At 40.4% G+C, this 20,853-nt stretch overlaps 1 protein-coding gene across 12 annotated transcripts in view; it reads left to right on the top strand.

Annotated features, from left to right (window-relative positions):
- Positions 1-20,853, top strand: part of RBMS1 (RNA binding motif single stranded interacting protein 1) — a 208,266-nt gene that overhangs the window by 174,579 nt on the left and 12,834 nt on the right. For 8 of the 12 annotated variants that reach the window (XM_073305604.1, XM_073305606.1, XM_073305609.1 and 5 more), the window contains exons 6-10: positions 1,950-2,029; positions 14,570-14,685; positions 16,381-16,430; positions 16,534-16,627; positions 20,242-20,292. In XM_073305604.1, the coding sequence (XP_073161705.1) occupies positions 1,950-2,029; positions 14,570-14,685; positions 16,381-16,430; positions 16,534-16,627; positions 20,242-20,292 (391 nt within the window). The remainder of the gene's footprint in view (positions 1-1,949; positions 2,030-14,569; positions 14,686-16,380; positions 16,431-16,533; positions 16,628-20,241; positions 20,293-20,853) is intronic. The other 4 variants (XM_073305605.1, XM_073305603.1, XM_073305608.1 and 1 more) reach the window with 3 other exon arrangements.

Here is a 20,853-nt window from a genome sequence, read left to right as displayed (position 1 = left end):
AGAAGTGCTGCGGTGGGCTAAGAAGACCAAGACCCTAGGTAAAGGGACACCTGGTTTGTGTAGAGGGAGGACAGGAAGCTCCACAAGCTGAAGGGCAGTAGAGGGAAGTAGCCCAGGGGAAGGAACCGCTAGTTCAAGCGGTTTGCTGCTATCCCTAGGGCCCCTGGGCTGGGACCCGGAGTAGAGGGCGGTCCCGGGTCCCTCCCTCTCCACTCCCCTCCTCTAGGACACTAGTGGGGCAGTTAATACCCCAGTTCAGGGGCAAGAAACGGTGCCTTGAACCATCCCCAAGAGGAGAAAGCATGAAACCCATCAAAGTAGTGCTGGCAATTTGCCACACCACATATACTCAAATACTGCAAGTTAGATGTCTGAACGTTAATGAGTGAATGCCTTTTTGAGACTGAAGGTGTTTCAGGGACATACGAATGAATGTACAGTAAGTTTTCAGTTCTTGTGTCCATGATGTTTTAGGAGGTTAGTAGAAAGTAACCTCAGAATAGATTTTATCAAATCCAGATTTGAATCTGAGACTAACACAGTGACTCAGATCCAGCAACCCAGAGCCCCCTCCAAGCTCTCTTGGTTCTCCAATTACATTTGTGAAAAAACCCTTTTGTTCAGTCTGCCCATTTGCCGATCCTGGTTCTTGGCTGTGGAAGAATTTCCCAGGGTCTGAATGGGAAGACTAGCAGGAGTCCAAAAGCACCAATATTTACCTCTCATTGGCTACTGTAGATTGCTGATGAGCGGAAGGTGACTTAATCATATGGCCTAACCTGTGGATCTGAGTTTCACAAATGTAATATGCAGATAACAATCCCTTTAATGATTTTGTATATATTACCTAAACTTCATTTTATAAACAACTGTGAAACGTATGCTCCTATTAAAATTGCTATCTCTTTGCTTTTCATCTCTGGGTGAGCAGTTCCAGTGCAGTCCAAGTTGGTAATGACTAAAAGTCAGGACTGTCTGAAGGCAGTTCAGTGTGCTGTGTGAATGGAGTTTCCTACTGTTAGATGCCTTGAGGTCTCCTGTTAACCGAGCCTTACCTTTTTGCTGTCCTGACTCACCCTATTCCCAGTTCACCTGGTGCAGGTTGCACTTCTCTTGGGATTTTCTGAAGGAGCAATGGAGTAATTAGGTCAGGGCCACTGTGCTTCACTAAACAGCAGCAATGGGGAAACAAAATGATGGCCACACCCCTTTTGGCTTAGTTCCGTAGCTAGGGCAACTCAGGCTAGCAGTTATGAGCTGTTCCAGCTATCATGCCCTCTCCAGGTAAGCGAGTGGATTCCCTAACTACTGTTATAAGGTTTATTGGGCATCTCTGTTTTTGCATTTTCTAGGATTTTGCAGGAGTCAGTGTTCCTGCTCCTTCTGCATCATTGGGATGCTAAGCTGCTTCCTGGTCCACTTTCTGAAGAACCTAACTGAATTTTGGGATAGGGCATTGGCCTTTATTTGACCTTCCTTATAAAGTTGGAAGATGGCGAAAGAGAGATCCTCTTGAGGAGAATTCAGGGGTGAGGGTTTTCCTGTTACATGCCTCCTCTACCTTTAAGAAGGTGGGAGGGAGGGAGAAATGAGGGAGGGTTTCTTGAAGCATTGGGTTTAGGATCCAAACACCAAGAATCCTGTAGTGATAGTCCCATTGTCAACCCTTGGAAATTGAGTATACGTGGCCTAACTTGTATAACCCATATTATCTGACCTCTGCAGAACATGACCTAATAAACAGAGAAATTAAATTCCCAGAGTGTCGAGTCTTATCACTTTGCACAAAAAGTTAATTCTCTTTAATTTTACCCTGTTGCTCACACACACAAAAGGAAGTCACAAAAGTGAAAGGAGAGCAAGAAAACCTAGTAAATCTGTTTTGTTTTTTTTTCAAATGCAGAAACCGGGCAAACGTTTAATTTCTATTTTATCCTTTATTTACATAGGATGGAATCAACAGAAAAATGTGAAGCAGTGATTGCTCATTTTAATGGAAAATTCATTAAGACACCACCGGGAGTTTCTGGTATGTTGCTTATATTGCTATTCTGAGAACATATATCAATAGATGACTGACCTTACAGTTTAAGCATATCCTGGGGATTGTTATACCTGGTTTGTCATTCTTTAAAATGTAACACTGCTTCCCTGGATAGCTAGAATATTTGCTGGCCTGGAACACAGTAATGCCACTTTTGTAAAAAAATAACACCATGATTGTTTTCATTTTCACAGTAGAGCTTCACTGGGAAGTTGTGCTGTTGTGTTCCACTCTACAAAGTAGAAAAGCAGTTCAGATGTCTTGAGCCAAATTCTGCACTGACTTACATTCTGTGTAACCCCAACGGAAGCTAATTGTATACTCGTTAGAGCAGAGGTTGATTAGTGGCCCTTGGATCAATTAGCTGCAGTTTATTTTAAAAAATAAATTTAAAAAAAAGGTAACCTAAACTTACTGTTTTGCCATCTACCCATGCTTTTGTTTGAAGTCATTCACTTGCTGGCAGACTGGATTCGATGAGCAACATCTTTGTGGCCTGCCTACAGAAAATCCTTTTGAAGTGCATTGAATTTTTCCACTCAGGCATCTGAAACAGGTTTTCAAGTTCTTGAGCCAGGGAAAAAAGAGACCCACAGAAAATGCTAGAAAAATATAAAAGAATTTGAAGTCAAAATGCACAGGAGTTCAGTGGCGAGAGACTATGCTCACAATACCTTCACTGATATCTTGCCTGTTAAAAATATAATAACAGGAAAACATATATATATTCCATTAATTTAAATTTGAAGTCACTCTATATAACATGGAAAGAGAATTTTATCACACAAAGCAGCAGAGTAAATTAGGAAGCAAAACAGGACAATACATGAGGAAAGCATACATGGCTAAGATTCCAGGCTTCCTTTGGTAACTATTTTACAGGGACACTCTAAGAAAGAATTTTACAAGTTACAGTGGTGTTGACGCATTTACTGGTGTTCTCATCCCATTGATGACACATCCTTCATGCCAAGACCTTGGCACAGAGAACACAGGAAAAGGAAAAAAGCAAACAAAGAGCAAAAAAATAATTTGGCTTGTTTAATAAAACTGCATACATGCCTCATCCTTGAAAGATTACTCCTGCATGAGTCAGTCTGTGCTTTGGTAGGCATGGAAGGCTGCTTCCCCTTACCCAGCTTGATCTATTGCAGGGTGACATTTTGACCTGAGTGCCTTTTGCAGACTCTCTGCACTGGGATGCGTTTCATGGCCTACCAAATAATAATTGCATGAAAACTGTGGACTTTAGGGCTAGGGGCTATAACTTCCATTTTCCTATTGACTATCTTTGCAAATATCCCATGTAGATTATTTATTTTGTGAGGTGGAAAATCCACGAGTCAGCAGGTAGATAATGGTACTATTTTCATTGAATGTTAACTGCTCTCTTGTTCCCTTTCATTTTGCTTTGTTTTATAATACTGAAATTGCTAAGACACCATTAAAAGTCTCATGAATAGGAGCAGACAAAGCTCTAATCAGTATTTAAGTATTTCTAACCAAAAGGAAAGGACTGTGTAGAATCTGTGCAAAACTGGCAACTGCAAAATTGTGGGAGTTCCTGCTAGTGCTTTTTAGCTTGCTCATTTGCAGCTCTTGCGTCCTGCCCACATCTGGATGGGCAGCTGTCAGCTTATCATAGCTGATCACACCCTGCCTACACTGGGCCCTTTTGAAGCCAGAGTTACACCCTTGTCCTATCAGGTTTTACCAGGTAGAAGCAGCAAGTTGTTGGGCAGGATTACATTATAGGAGTGATTTGTATAACAAGTGGGTTGAGGGCACACACTTTGTAAATGTGACTATCTGGGGACAGTAAGATACACCCTTTGTTAATACTACAAATACTTAGCATTACACTGCTCGTTATTCAAATAAGTAGGTGAGGAAGGGTGTCACTGAGGAAAGCTACATTATCAAAGACTCAGTGGTACTACCATGTAGGCACAGCCCTGAGTTGTGGGTGGTGAGAAGCTTCCCTGTCCCTTGGGGAGAATTTCTGTAGAGGTAGAATTGCTCCTGATGCTCCCTGACACAGGCAGAGTTCTTCCACTGATACATAGTAACTCCTCACTTAACATTGTAGTTATATTCCTGAAAAATGCTACTTTAAGCAAAACAATGCTAAGTGAATCCAATTTCCCCATGAGAATTAATGTAAATAGCAGGGGTTGGGTTCTAGGGAAATTTTTTTCAACAGGCAAAAGACTGTATGTATATGTATACACACACAGTATAAGTTTTAAACAAACAATTTAATACTGTACACAGCAATGATGATTGTGAAGCTTGCTGAGGTAGTGAAGTCAGAGGGTGGAAGAGGGTGGGATATTTCTTAGGGAATGCCTTACTGCTAAATGATAAACTAGCACTCGGCTGAGCCCACAAGGGTTAACACGACATTGTTAATGTAGCCTCACACTCTACAAGGCACAACAAATGGAGGGAGGAGACAGCATGGCAGAGAGAGACAGAGACACACTGTGTGTGTGTGTGTGTGTGTATGTGTATGTGTATACGTGTGTGAGAGAGAGAGACGTGCGTTGCCCCTTTAAGTATGCTAACCACACTGGAAGTACACTGCCTTTTTAAGTAGATCAGCAGGTTGAGACAGCAGCCGTCTCCTTCCCTGAGCCCTGTAGTGTCCTGTCCCATTCTCTCCCCCCACCCCCACCCCCGCTCTGTGGAGATGAGGTACAGGAGAAGGGGTCCACCCTGACATTAGCACCCCTCTTCCCCCCCACCCCGTCCTCCAGTGTGGGGGAGGGACACTGAACTGCCGGCAATTGATAGCCTGCTGAGCGACTGCCTCACAGGGAACTTAGGGGAGCTGATTGGGGAGCTGCCGGTCCATCCTGGTTCCAAGCCCCTACCAGCTAGCTCCAACGGACTGCTCTTTCTGCAACCAGTGGACAAACCAGGAGGCTGCCAAACAACGTTATAAGGGAGCATCGCGCAACTTTAAACAAGCATGTTCTCTAATTGATCAGCGACTTAATAACGAAACAGCGTTAACTGGGATGACGTTAAGTGAGGAGTTACTGTAGTCCTGCAGGCGGTACAGCTGATTACCCACCCTGCACTGCAGTCTGACACAGAAGGGGACTAGGATATGGGGCAGCTCCCTGGCCCTTAGCAGGCCATGCAAAGGCAGTGGAGAAGGCTCACACCCATGTAAGAACCAGGCACAGTCTGCTCCTAAATGGATAGTAAGAGGGTAAAGTTGTACAAAGTAGATGGTTATCCTTTGGGGGAGTGAGGAGGGAGCAAGTTTAGAGACATACAAAATGAAACTGCAGAAGTGGAACTGCATGTTTAAAATGAAACACTGTGTACTAGAAACTTGGCTAAAATCAGCAAACAGAGGTGGATATTTCAACACTGATACCAGGATGGAGAGAGTAGGAGAGGGGGATTGTAATGAAATAAGTATAGGAGGAAGAACATCTCTTTTAGTTAAAATAACAAAGATTGGATTTAAATGAAAGAAGGGTTTAAACACAGTTGTAGGAAACAGAGCTGGACCTCCTGGGCAGCATGAGAAGGCAGATCAGGATACCTTAATGCAAAGTGCCTTGTGAAGGCAAAAAATAATGAATCCGGCTCAAGTATGTATCCTGGCACTGGAACTTCCAAGAGAGGTGCAGGATAGAACTATTTCCTTATGCAGACTATTAAACAATCAACAGTTACAGGAGCCCAACCCTGAGAGTTATCCAAGATTAATATTAAAATGGTTCTTTACCCAAACACCTATATCAAGTGCAAACTCACTCCCTCACCCCAAAATTGATGTGGTGTCAAGATTGCAAAAGGTTTTTTTGGTTTGCGGGTTTTTAAGTCATGCAAAAAGATGAGGCTCAGAGATCAATGTTAAATCAACCATGTTATAAATCCACAGTAGTACCTACTATATGTTGAAGCATTTCTAATATGCCAAACGCTAAACTCAGAACTCTGTGCGTCTTCTCCACAACAACTCATGAAAGCAAATCCCAGACATTTTTTGTGTGAAATCTGTTTTATAGCTTATTCCAGAGCTAAAAGCCAATTCAGAGGTTGTATAAAATTGATCTGATTTATGGTCTGAAGTTCTGAGCTGGAAGACAAAAAAAAAAGCGGGTGTTCTAGTTGCCCTAATTTGGAGCCAAACTCTTCCACCTTTACTCATGATACGTAATGCTTTCCTCCATGAGTAATCCCATCAAATTAGTGAGACTACTCATAGAGTAAGATACTGCTCAATGTAAGAATCTGGCCTTTGGTAAATTGGCAGAGAACAGAAGTAGCAAAAGGATTTTCAGAAGACCCTAAATCCAGACTGTGGTCCTTATCTCTTCTCCTTCTCAAAAGATTTAGGAGTCAGAGCTGGAAAATTCTTTTAACTGCTAGGAGAGATAAGCACTGGGTGTTTTTAATTTTGAAAATTAATTTTAATTTTCCTGTGTATCCACTAGGTTAAGCCTGTGGCTTTCCTTGTGTATACAATCCAGCTGGTGATTTCTTGGGGCCAGATGCTAGTACTTTACACCAAGTGGCTCCTTTCTCCATGAGTAGTTCCACTGAAGTCATTGGGACTATCCATGGTGTAAGGTACTATTCACTGCAAGTATGGGAATCAGAATCTGACCCTTAATTTTTATTATAAGGTCACAGTCTTATAGAACAATTTGTTTTCCTAAAGTTGTTTGGTACTATTTGTAGCAATGATCTTTATAGACTATCAATATATAGTAGAACCTCACAGTTACGAATTCCTTGGGAATGGAGGATAAGGCAACATCTTGGGAGAAGGACCCCAAAAAGCTGGAACTCTTTGGGCATAAGACATTTCATAACTCTGGAATGTTCGTAACTCTGAACAAAACGTTATGGTTGTTCTTTCAAAAGTTTACAACTGAACATTAATTTAATACAGCTTTGAAACTTTACTAGCAGAAGAAAAATGCTGCTTTTAACCATCTTAATTTAAATGAAACGAGCACAGAAACAGTTTCCTTACCTTGTGAAATCTTTTTTTAAACTTACCCTTTATTTTTTTAGTAGTTTGTTTAACAAAATACTGTACTGAATTTGCCTTTTGGGGGGAGGGGGGGGCGGAGCGTCTCTGGTGCTGCCTGATTGCATACTTCTGGTTCCAAATGAGATTGTGTGGTTGACCATTCAGTTCATAACTCTGAGGTTCTACTGTAGGTAGAGAGTTAGATACAGGCAAGTGCCTGTGCAGGTTCTTACAACCTTAATCTAAATTCTAAGACAAAAAAGTGCAGCATTCTGGAAATGTCTTTGTCTGCCACAAATACGTTTTAAATTGAGGGGTTTTTTTCTTGACTTAATAATGAAAATGAAAGTCAATCAATATAATATTATAGTATTCTGTGTAATATTTAATTTTAAACAGCCCCTAAGTCTTTAGTTTTCAAAGTACTGCTGATATTTAAAATATATATATTAGAAAAAAGGTAATTGAAATTGTGAGAGGGAGCCTGGAAATTTTGGCAGCTCGGTGTGGGGGACAGATAAGGCTTGGCACCTAGGAAGGTGTGGAATGCAATTTGGAATTGATGCATGCACACATTACCTGAATGTTCCTGCTAAAATGATAAGCTGAAATAATTAAATGCTAAAATGTAAACTGTAGTCATTAGGTTTCAAAGTTAATACTCCAGGGAGAATAATAGGGCAGTTAACATCTCTAAGCTATTGGTTAGACACCACAACATCAGTTTGTACTTGGTTAAGTTTCAAAGGCTTTCTTCGCAACCATTTTATTATTTTAAATGAAAGCTTAGATTCTGAAGCATAATTGCAAATACATGGCAAGAGGTGAATTGCATGGCTGTGAAATAGAGTTGTTCTTCTAGGGATTTTGTCCACGTGTATTCCACATCTGGTGAGCGTGTGCCCCATGAATGAGGAATAAGAATCTTTTTGAATAGTAATATCCATTGGGACCACACCTGCACTTTGCATGCCCCCTGGAACCCAAAGCCAAGTGTTTAAATGTCAGGGCAGCTCCATTTGCCCTTTTATTCCTTCTTACCCCCTAGGCTTTGAGACAGAACCCTCTAATGTCCCCATCTCTGCATACTGTCCAGTTGTTTTCTCTTTAGTTAGTATATAGTTAGTGCAATTAGATTTACAGACTTTAAGCTCTTTGAAAAAGAAAGAAGTTTTCAAAGTCCGGGAGGTGCCCTGGCACTGGACCCTCCTGGACATGGAGGCATTGAAGTCTCCAGCATTCAAATCCTGTCCCTTCTGCAAGGTAATTGTTTCCATTAATGATGACACTCTAAGAACATCATCTGCCACAGGGAAGTACATATACCTCACATGTGCTCTATATGCTGCTCCTTTACCAAAAGGACCCAAAAAGTGAAAGAATTTCACCTGAATCTTTTCCTCTTCGAGGTTCCTGACTGCTTCATCGGTTCCTGAAGGGGAGAAGATGGCCACACCAGATCAGACTGACTCTTAGTACTTTGGTAAACCAGGGATTTACCCCGAGATCCAGAGCTCATTTAGCACTGAGAAAGCCCCACCCTCAACTATCGAATTGACCGGAGTTTCTGTACTCTCTCCTCTGAGGAAAGAGGAAGAATGGAATATGATGTTTATGACGAATAGATCTAGCTTAGGAGTCCGTTCAGAGCCCAGAGGAGGTCCAGCCGTTGACTCAACACCACTCAGATGCATTGGAATCCAAGTGTCTGGCACCAAAAATCTCAGAACCAAAACTGCAGCACCAAAGCAATGGGCACAATCATCAGAGCTTCCCTTGCCAGTACAAGGATCTAAGATCCCACTCTCAGTACTGACATCAGAGCACCCCAGACTGTGCTCTGCAGTAGTGAACACACTTCCAGAGTGGAAAGAACATTCTCAGAGCTGACCTTGTTGGTGCCCATGAGGTTCACCATAGTAGGAGACTTAACGGTGTCCAACCAGCCAGTCACTATTGTTCATCTCCACTAGGACATTATTGGCCCCAGCACTGACTACAGCCACCACCTCCATCCCAGTACAGAATATTGTGGGACCTTAAAACCCCCAAAAGAATGGCCCCACCTACGAGAGCATTATATTCTTTTTCCTCCTCTAGTTCTGAAGGTCTTGAGAAAATGTCACTAATGTAATTGCCCACTCATTGCCCTGTGAACCGAGCTATTCAGACAGGGAATCCAGAGGATGCTCTTACGTTGCAAAAACATCGAGACTCTTGGGAGCAACATCCTTCCATGGCACCCATTTCAAAGACACTACCAAGTCTCCATTAAGGGACTTGAATATTTTTATAACCATCCAACACCTGCCCTTGGGAGTGGCTGACTCCAAAAGAAATCTAAACAGCAGAGACCACCTAAGGCAACATCTTGGGACCAGGACCCCAAAAAGCTGGAACTCTTTGGGCATAAGACATACTCCTCAGCCAATTTACAAATACCCATATCAAATTACCAAACACTTATGGCTAAATATACTTTTCTGAACTGGGATCAACTGTCGCTCCTGCAGGAACACAGAAAGGCGCTCAAGTCGCTGGTGTTAGAGGGATAACTGGTTGCACAGACTTCATTACAGGCCACTAATGCCATGGACACGGTAGCTCATGGTATGGCGACTGCAATCAGAATGCACAGGGCCTCCTGGTAACAAATCTTCTGGAATACTGAAGGAGGTCCAAATGACCATCAAGACCAACCCTTTGAAGGCTGCGATCTCTTCTTCCTGACAGAGTCCTGGACAGAAAGGACTCATGGGCCATATGCTCTCTGCAGGTGTACATCCTAGTCCCCAGGAGAAAACAATATAGGCCTCAGAACTATCGAACAGAGACAACCTTCTTCATACTACTGCAGCTAGCAAAGATTGTCCAAGCCTCTGAGGAAGACACGCTCTGCCCCTTCCTCCTTCACCACACATTCTACATCGACCTTCCATCAGCAGTTCTGATAGTGCAGTCAAGAGTCACTTAGACCACGGGATTTACCTTCATCTCCTACTCCCATGCCCCTCTCACGTTCCATCCCTGTTTAGGAATTGTTTTGGGGAGTCCTGAAACTAGATCACCTCAGACCAGTGGGTCCTGGAAACAGCAGACAAGGGATACTCCATCCAGTTCCAGTCCTTCCATTTACCTTTCTCCATGATTCTTCAGTAACCTGTCTCACAAGATATTGCTAAGAAAGCAAGTGGACTCCCTTCTATAGCTCCAAATTGCCCAAGTCATCCTGGAGTTCCAGGGCAGGGACTTTTACTCTCATTTTTTCCTGATCCCAAAAAAGAAAAGTGTTTGGTAACTTGTTCTGGATCTTCAACTCTAATTAGTCAGTCATTTCAAGTTCAGGATGGTAACATTAGCTTCTATAATTCCTCGCTTAGATCTGCAACATTGATTTATGTCTGTTGACTTGCAAGACATCTTTTTGCACATTACAGTTCACATGGCTCACAGAAAATACCTCAGGTTCCTGGTGGGAAAGTCTCAACACAAGGGTGCTTCCCTTCATACTCTCTGTGGCTTTGAGAGAATTCACCAAGTGGTTGGTGGTTGTGACAACTCATCTAAGGAAACAAGGGATTCAGCTCTACTTAGCTACCTGGAGTTCTGTTAACAGCTTCACTCAGCACTCCTCTTTGGTAGACTGTTCCAGTTCAGAGCATCCACCTCCAGGAAATGAACTCACTGCTTCTGAGTCACCAGGAATGGAATCCATATGGACAGTCACTAGAAGGACAAAGATCGGTTACCCAGCCTATAGTAACCGTAGTTCTTCAAGATGTGCTTTCCACATACATTCCATGAACTGCCTTCCTTCAGACAGAGTCCTATATCAAGTGAACTCTGCTTTAGTGAAAGAACTGATGGACAGTTGCAGCTGACCCACTCTTTGTGCCCTCAGCTACAGGGTGCAGATGAGTTCCCAATGGACAATGCTATTCAAAAAAATTCTGATCTTGTGCGCATGGAGCGTGTGTGTACCAGAAGTGGAATACACGTGGACAACACCTTTGAAAGAACCACAGTTACTGTAGGCCTTGGAATTATTGGGTAAAAACTTGTCACCTCTGAAGTCAGTGGGACCAGGATTTCACCTATTAAGTCTAGAATAAAATGCTAAATTTGAGAGAGAGTTTTATTTTTTTTCTTAATTCTCTCATCTTGTGCCTGCTGTTTAATTTTAAGGATCAGTAATTAAAGAGAGAGAGAAGTTAATTGTGACAACTTAAAATGTGCTACTGTGGCAATATTAGAAGGATCAGGGAAATGACCTTTGGCCCCTGAGCTTTATATTCAACAAAACGAGGATTAATTTGGTGACAGTGGAGTCCATTCAGTTTCTTTCTAAAAAATATAAAGTTACTGATATTTGTTATGATTTTGGGCCTGCACTAGACACATGATTTAGTTTGGGGGTGGGCGGGGGGATCCAGTTTTTGGCAAAAGTGTCTAGCTGTATGGTCTTGCTGCATCACTGTAGTGATGTTTTAATGTCAGAATTCATTGGTACCATATGCTTTGTTACTTGGCAATATGCTATGAAAAAAATAGGCAGCATTTAAGCAAACTCTTTAAGGAACTAGTATTTTAAAACCACCTTGTTGAGTTTTCTGTATTTTAAATGCAAAAGTGAATGCAGCTGTAATGTTGAGAAAATTAGCATTCAGAAGTAAAGGAATTCAAAAGTTTAGTGTGCTTCACCCACTGGTCTGAGGTTATAACTTCACCACTGTATATTTTTGGTAAATATTTGACAGCTCAACTCAGAATATATGAAGGTATACATTTAACAAGCAACACAGACTGCTGTTGTACATACATGTCCTATATATGCAACAGAAGAATTTACATCCTTATAGGAAACGTACCATTTGAATTGCCTGAGTAACGTTAGTTTTCTTCTCTTTTTAAAGGGGGGAGGAGGAAGAAATTTGTGGTAAGACGAAAAAGACTTCATGGGATGTGCAGGGGCTCTGTACTTCCGGCCATGAAGCACTAGTCACTCAACCAGTTTAACTGAGGAAAAGTTCATACAACAGATAAAGAACATCTTAGTCTAATAGCACAAAGGACATCACTATAGTAGTTTGTTACAACTAATCATATAGAACGGGATTTTCAAAAGTGCCTCAGTGACTTAGGAGCACAAATTCAATTGGAAGTCAATGAGACTTGTGTTTCTAACCCACTTAGGTGTTTTCCATATTGTCAGCCTACATTGTCCCTAGCTTAATTTATCACTATGCAATATTAAGTAATTTCCCCTTAAGATTTATTTTTAAGAGTTTTCATGGAAGGTGCCAGATTTCTAGACCCAGACACTGAATATTTCTATTTGTCTACTGAATATATACGATGTAGGCAGTAGCAGTGCAAGCTTCCTCACTGATATGCCTCATATTCAACCTTGACCACAAGGGACCACCTGTGAGGGTGTTTCTGCCTCTAAGTCCATGCATCTTTCATGGAAAGACTGCCAAGAAGTATGCAGGTATGATGTGGGTATTTTCCCAGTAGAACCAGAAATAGTATCAATAATTCATTTCACATAGGCCAGCCCCAGGTAATGACTTGACCACCCAGCCTGAGGCAGACTTAAACTGATGGCTTAGAGGTGAAAGTCTTTGCCTTGTTATTAATCCTCTGAGCCATCCAGTCTCCACTGTTAGAGGGTTCAGAAACAAGTCATACAAAAGATGGAAGAAGCAATCAGCTTTAGCACTTTTAGACAGCATGAATAGCATGTGGGCACTAATGATATCTATATTGAAATTTTTGGGTTTATTTTGTTACAGGTGTGCTACCATTTTGATTCTTGTCTCCTAATCCTAATTCACATTTGGAAACCTACAAGTTTTTAGATCCAGGCTTTTCTCACTGGGGTGTTACCTATTAGAGAAAGAATAAAGGAGTGTCACAAAACAGCTTAGACAGCTCATGTAGCAGGAATTATTGGCAGTGAATTGTGAAGAGCCAAGTCACAATGATGCTTCCAACCTGTCGGTGAGGTTGGATGGGAAAAGACTGTGTATCAGTGAAAGGTGCTCAGAAGGATAATAAATTAGGGAAAGAGTAAGATGCAAACTTTTCCAGCTATATTTTCTCTTTATGACTGCTTACATTTTGAGATAAGGAACAGAAGTGGTGATCATGGTTAGTCTACTGTGTAAAGACTAGAAAAGGGAAAACATCATAAAGATGTAGGTGATCCCTTTTTCTGAGGCTGCTCAAAGAGTGAGGTAAAAGGAAAATAGTCAAGAATTTCCGGTTTCATTTCTGGGCTCTGTCTCCTCTATGCTGCAGAGGTGAAAAGGGGAAAGCAGCTGGGAATCTCCCAGTGCAAGGTGGCATAAGATTGGGTTAATAGTCTACACTGCTTCCACATCAAACCTTCATTTTTGTGGCATGACAAGGTGTGCAGAAGCAATGTTAAGAAAGGAAGGTTTTGTGCCAGAGTGCCTAAGCTCTGGCTATTTTGGCCTGGCCTAGCCAAGCAGAATGCAGGCACCTGTGGGAAGCTGCTGAAATGTCTAAAGCTGCTATAACTGACTATGGGAACTAAACCCAGAATGCAGGAAGCCCAAAAGTGACTTAAAGCTCCCTACCCAAACCCACCTCCTTCCTGGACTGCACCTCCTGAAAGTCACAGCTCAGAACTAGATCCACAGTCTTCATTAGTTCACAGAACAATGCAACATGCATGGGATACGTGGTAGAACATATCCTGGTTGTGTGTCTTGCTAACAGTCTTATTATGTGATCATTTTAAATTGAAATATAATAATCTGACTAGAAGAGCTAAGAAGAAACTACAGTCCATAGCTGTACCTGATGTTACTGTCTTGTTATATCTCTATGTTAAAGGGACAAAAAAATTAAAATTTTTCATTTTATATTTCATTTAACCCGTTGTTAGACGTAACACATGATGACTACAACTGAAAGAGATTAGAGAAAATGTTATTTATTTTTCCATTTAGTTTGCTTTAGGCATTTGACAGTATTTGTATGTGATCAGTTTATATGTTTACACTCCATAGATAGTTAAGGACCTGTACCACAACTAATTCCATACTGCACATCACAGTGCCCATGTAGACCCCCATTGACTTTTAGAAACTGACTAGATTTTACATTGAGAATGCCCCTTTATAACACGTTAAACTATTTTAAAAAAATTTAACAGAAAAGTGTTTTAAACAATTTTGGGTTTATATGGTTAGAAGAAAATGGATTGGTCCCCATATCCCTCAAGATTTTTATTCTTTAGTTGTATGTGACTTGATTGTCAACTATTGATGGTACAGTGTATTGTGGAATACATATTCTCATGTTCAGTCCTGCCCACTAGTTGATGCTCTATCAATGGTCTGTGTTAATGCTGTAATTTTAACATTACATATTTTTTGAAAAAGTAAATAAAATTTAATGTGTTTTACTAATAAATGTATACAATATTTGGAATGCCTAATAAATTTTATACAAAACTGCCTAATTCAAAGTATTCCTTATTCCTTTAGCTCCTGCAGAACCTTTGTTGTGCAAATTTGCCGATGGAGGACAGAAAAAGAGACAGAATCAGAACAAATATATACAGAACGGGAGAGCGTGGCATAGAGAAGGCGAGGTGAGACTTGTAAGTCCTCCCTTCAAGCTTTAGTGTGGGTGTGTGATAATGAATACTTACAAAAATGATAAGCATATAGACTGCTTGGCTTGGCCTTTTGGCACATTGAGTGTGTGCCAGCAACTCTCTCATGCCAGTTTGTAACTTTTTATAAAATATTTAAATGCATCTTTAGTTTTCTTTAAAAAAACCTGTTGATCATCAATGCAAAGGAGGATCAGAATATTATACAGGAGGAACTGGGTGGCCTTGAGTAATAGAAATGGATGAAATTTAATAGTACAAGGTCATGCATTTAGGGACTACTAAGAATTTCTAATAAATTTGGGGCTCATCATTTGGAAACAACAAAGGAGGAAAAAGACCGGATGTATTGACTATCAAAGGAAGATTATGAGCAACCAGTATAATGTGACCATGAAAATGGCAAATGCAATTCTAGGATATATCAGGAAAGGTATTTCCAGTAAAGATCGGGAAGTATTAATGCCATTGAACTGGTAAGATCTCATCTGGAATACTTTGTACAGTTCTGGTAATCGATGTGTCCTTGCAAGAGGAGACTAAAAGAGCTTAGCTTGTTTAGCCTAGTAAAGGGAAGGCTGAGAGGGGATATGACTGCTCTCTATAAATACGTTGAGGGAGTAAATACCAGGGAGGGAAAAGATCTATTTAAGCTAAAGGACAGTGTTGGCACAAGAACAGATGGATATAAGCTGGACATGAATAAATTTTAGACTGGAAATTAGAAGAAGATTTCTAACCCACAGAGGAGGAAGGTTCTGGAACAGCCTCCCAATCGGAGTAGTGGGGGCAAACAATCTAACTGGTTATAGGATGGTGTTTGATACATTTATGAATGGGATTTATATGACAGGGTTGACTGTGATAGTAGGGGACTGAGCTTGGTGACCCAGGAGTCCCATTCCAGTCCTGTATCTCTATGTAAATGCAAAAGATGAAATCCTGATCCTCTTGGACTCAATTGAAGTTTGCAGGGGAGCAGGATTTTACCCACAGTATATACTTCCAGTGTAAAACTGCCAAAAAAAACATAACTTCAGTCATATATAACTAAACATTTTGTTTATACAGCATTGAAATGGGTTAAGTCATGTGAATGTTGTAAATCAGTTAGGATTGAAATACAGTGTTGTACCTATTTTACAACATATGAGAGAAATACACAAGTGCCGGGCAACATGGTGTTTTTTTCCAATCACACTGATGATATAGTCTTTCTTAAATTTTAATATCCAAGATAATTCTTTCATATACTTTTACTGTCTTTAGTAAGACTAAACATTTGAGGCTATGAAAATGTTCACATCTGTCTTCTGAGGAACAGTTCTCCACATTCATTTTTATAGTTAATGCACCACACACACAAACACACACACAAACACACCACACCAACTTTGCAGTTACTGCATTTCTCTCTTCATACTGAAACTCTGTATTCTGAGCCAACATTATAGTTCAGTGACTCCTTTTACTATATCATTACTTTTGCCTGCTGTTAACCTTTCCCTCAGCATAGGAAAATAAAATATCACTGATCAATTTTTTTTACTAAAGAATAATATATTTAAAGAAGGATTTATGTAAACAATTTCCAAAATATAATTTTGTCAACTCTTCCATTTTATATTTTATATATATATATATATGTGTGTGTGTACATATTTATTTTTTTCCTTAAAGGCTGGAATGACGCTTACTTATGATCCAACTACAGCTGCTTTACAAAATGGGTACGTCAAGTGGTGACACTAAACAAAAGAATTTTCTGCATTATGAAAGATGCATAGAGTTATTACATTTGTAGGGTTTAATTTTTTTTTTTGTATCTTGTAGATTTTATCCTTCACCATACAGTATTGCAACAAACAGGATGATCACCCAAACATCTATTACGCCATATATTGCTTCTCCAGTTTCTACGTACCAGGTTTGTACTTAGAGCTCAGTTACAGAATTGATTCATAGGGAATGGTGCTATTTACTGGTTGCTACATCTTTTTTATGGGTCTCTACAAAAATGCTAAACTTAAATGAAAAAGCTATTCAGTTCCATACAGGATTAGCACAAATGCCACATGGATTACTAACAGGTGCTTGTTTTGAAGTGCTGCTTGTTTTATGTAGCACAGCAATGTAATTAGATGTAAGGAATCTTGCAAAATAAAGGCTCTTGTTTGTGGTTACAGCTAGGGTATTTGTTGGCCATTTGTAGATTTCATATATAGTTCTCTATTGTCTTCCATGGCAGTTTGTTGAATCCTTTTTATGTCTGTGGTGTATTTGTAAGAGAATACCTTTATTTAAACCCTCTTTGGTTTGGTTGGCCGGCTTTTGCTTGAAGATTTGCCCATGATCCTGTGGCTTCCTTTAGGCATAAGGAGTCCTAAGAAGAGATTAGACACTCACTACATCCTAGGGGGAAAAGTTTGAAGAAGAGTTCAGATGACTGGGAGAAAATCATGAACAGCCGTGAGGTCAAGTACAAATATTTCCACATATGAGCAAAGGGCCTCTAAAAGGGCCTTTTAAAGCAGGAGTTACTTTGGTATCATAAGGATTGTAAAGCAAAGAGTACTCAGTGCACACTTTGCAATCTCAGAGCCCAGTACAAAGCATACTGAAGTCAACTGGAGTCTGTCCTTTGACTTCAGTGAGCACTGAAACAAAGGCAACTGGCATGAGTAATTCTGCCTCCCACTGCAATAAGCTTACAAAAAATGTAATATGCTGATAAAGCAGTTATCACGTTTGGTATAAAGCTTTCAAGAATGTTCGTTTTTAAATACCACTCTGATCTTCTGTATTTCCATTTATTGAGAGTCCGGATTTACTGCTGCAGTTCAGTAGAATCAGGCAAAGGCTCACTTGCCACACCACAGCTTAGAGACATTTAGCTATTGCTGTTTGCAGTGCTTTTGTAGCTGTGTTGGGCCCAGGATAATAGAGACACACATTGGGTAAGGTATTATCTTTTATTGCACCAACTTCTGTTGGTGAAAGAGTCAAGCTTACACAGAGCTTCACTTCTTCCTCAGGTCTGAAGAAGAGCTTTGCATAAGCTCGAAAGCTTCTCTCTTTCACCAGAAGTTGGTGCAATAAAATATATGACCTCACCCACCATGTCCCTCTAATTTAGCTATTGTAGGCATTTACTTCATATAGGAGAGACATCAAAAAGCAAAGTAGATTTGATTGAAGATTAAACCAAGGGAGTAAAAAATCCTAACATGAAATGCTGAAGATTTTGGTTTGTTAAATTTAGCAATTATCTCCCATTTCCTAGCATAAAACTGAGTTTAGGGGCCAAACTGTACCATTTGTGCAGAACAGGTGAAATACAGCCCCATACAGAGAGTAGGCACAAGACCTGCATGTCCCTCTGGTCCCATTTAAGGCCTATATTATGCCCTTGTAGAAACTTCCATATGGTTCAGCAGCCCCAGGTGAGGGAAGTGAAGGAGAATGGGCCTATTTGTGCTTCTACTATCTATTGCAAATTGGTCATCTTGGGGAGGGCATTATGGTACTGCCTTGATAGTCAGTAAATTCTGAGAATTATTATAAGCTTCCACCCTTCCTCCCTCCTACCCTGCAAAATTCCAATGATTTTAGTTTTTTATTCCTTGTTAAAAACACAAAGCGAATCCTTGTTAGGCTCTCACTGTCCTTCAGGGAATCTCTGATTCTTTCCTTTGTTGCATGTGAAAACTGGAATTTGGCATGGAAACACTGAGAAGTTACTTGTGAATAAAAAGCAGGCTTTCTAGGCTATTTCCCATTCAAATATGCAGCATATGGTATTGCATATTTCCAAATATCTGTTACTGGCAGTGTGTTTTCAACATGTGGCACAAGGCTCAGATTCTAGAGAATGGAACAGTTTAAACACTGTTTACACTGTACTATCTGAAATTATTGCATCCTTTTAATTAGAAATGAAAATGAAAGAATAATTCTGTGTAGAAGGAAGTGATGTTTTTTTCTGGCCAAAAGAGTTTCATAATACAGATATTAGTCACATCTTAATTACAGATCCACGCTTGCTGAACATACAGCATCCTATCACTTACACAACCAGAATGCATCATGAAATTGAGATTGTTTTTTCTTGAGGTGCAGCAAAACCTGTTCTTAGAGTTAGTTTTCCTGAAGGACATCAGATTTCATAATGTTTGGTTAGTGTTTGTTCGTACTCTTTCTGCACCTCTGATACACCCAGATGAAAGTTGTGAGTCAGCTGAAGAGATCAGTCTAAGCACCAGTCAAATTGCACCAACAGTTTTGAAATTAAAGACTCTGGGTTCCTGAATTCCCTGGTCCTCGCTCTACCTTCTACAAAGTGAGCTGCAGAAGCAGGCTTCTGCTCTTTAATGTTTGAAAAGGAAGAGAGTCATTCAGTGTGACTCAAGAGAAAAATAATCAAGAAAGAAGGGCAAGAAATATTGATCTTGCAGAAAGTCACCTCAGTTCACAAGGTCTAACTGCCTCTGCTCTTCACAGGTCTCCATGTGAGGTGGTTTAGGCACCTCGTAGCCCTTAAGTTTCCAGCAGCACTAATTAACCTATTTTAGGTGCACAGAAAAGATCAGAAACCTTCCTCATCCTCTGCATACTTTTTTGGTAGGAGATGGAGACGTGACAGCTCCATGTTTCTAGCCTGCCTTGACTTCTGTCACAAAAAAGTCTTTTGTAGAAGCAGGAGTACTAGATGGTTCTTTAAACCAGTCTCTTTCAACTAAGAGAAGCAGATTAGCATATCACTGAAGTTATAAGAATCTTTTAAAGTTATCCTGCCTCAAGTCAGAAAGTCTCAGACAATCTCACTTCCTCTGAAAAATCAAAGAGCTGCTTGCCATTAAGGAGAGCGTGCTTGTCAGGACCACAGTCCCTGTTCCTGGTCTTTAAGAATACTGTACTCTGTTGGCCTATCAGGAGAAACCCAAATTTGCCAGTCCTTATTCTTGTCCCTGTAACAGGTTGAAGCAGAATTACTGGTATTTTAACCATTGCAAACTGAGTAGAAACTATCAGACTAGCCAGTCCTTTCAGTCCAATGCCACCTGAGCATAAACTCAGAGCAAACAATTCTGTGCTTTCTGAGACTTTCTGATTACTTTTCCCATTGGGATTTCCAAGGACACATAGGCATTTCACACCTCAACATGAGTGGAAGCTAAACGTCTCTTTCCACAAGGACCTTTACAGAGTATTCCATAGAGTTTCTAAGGCCTGCACTACAAATTAGATTAAAGTGAATAAAACATACTGCTTTGAGAGTTCCACATAGTATGTTATGTCCATATCTTGCCTTCCCATTAGACTGTAGTTTTACTCCTTCCAACAGAGCTGAGGTTTGTAAATAGAAGTTTCAATAGGAATCTGTGTTTCCTAGTCTAAATCAGACAGAGGCTGGTTTAGGTAAGCAGATGAACACGTGAAGGCTTTTTATGTTATGATTGATAAAATAATCATGATATTTAAAATGGGTGCATTAAAGAAAAATAGTGTGATGATGAAAATTAAAACTTATTTTTGTTCTAGGTTCAGAATCCTTCTTGGATGCAACCTCAACCATATATTATGCAGCACCCTGTAAGTTCTTATGCTTCCTTCTCCCACTGTCGCTCTTTTTGTGTTTGTGTAGATATTAAACACTTTGCAGCTTTCTGAAGATCTCAAACTGTAGGAAATAGATCTGTTCTTCTTCAAGTAATTGTCCCTATCGGTGCTCCACTTCAGGATGTGCATGCGCCCATACGCTCTTGAGCAGATATTTTGCCAGCAGTTCCTGTGAGACCACACCTGCACCCTACACATTCCTCATGTTCTGGTGTGATGGTATATAGGGAAGACCAGGCCCATTACCATTTCAGTTCCTTCTCAGCCACCTGCAGCTCGAGATGGAGTGTTGCAGTGCCCACTTAGCTAGATGCAAAGCTTGCTAACTTTTTTCTTGTTTTTTCTTAGTTTTTCATTTGTTTAGTACAGTTTGTACTTTGGGGGATTCCCCCTCCCTTTTTTGCCTGTTTTGTGTCTATATTTAAATTTGGCTCTCTTCTGCAGACTTTCCCAATGGGTTATGCCAAGATACTGGGCTTCACACCTGTCTGACTTGCCATATATCTTTGCTCTGTAACGACAGGCACCCTGGCA

The sequence above is a fragment of the Lepidochelys kempii genome, chromosome 11, assembly GCF_965140265.1.
Source record: "Lepidochelys kempii isolate rLepKem1 chromosome 11, rLepKem1.hap2, whole genome shotgun sequence".
Taxonomy (NCBI): Eukaryota; Metazoa; Chordata; order Testudines; family Cheloniidae; genus Lepidochelys; species Lepidochelys kempii.
This window is presented reverse-complemented; position numbering and strand designations above follow the sequence as displayed.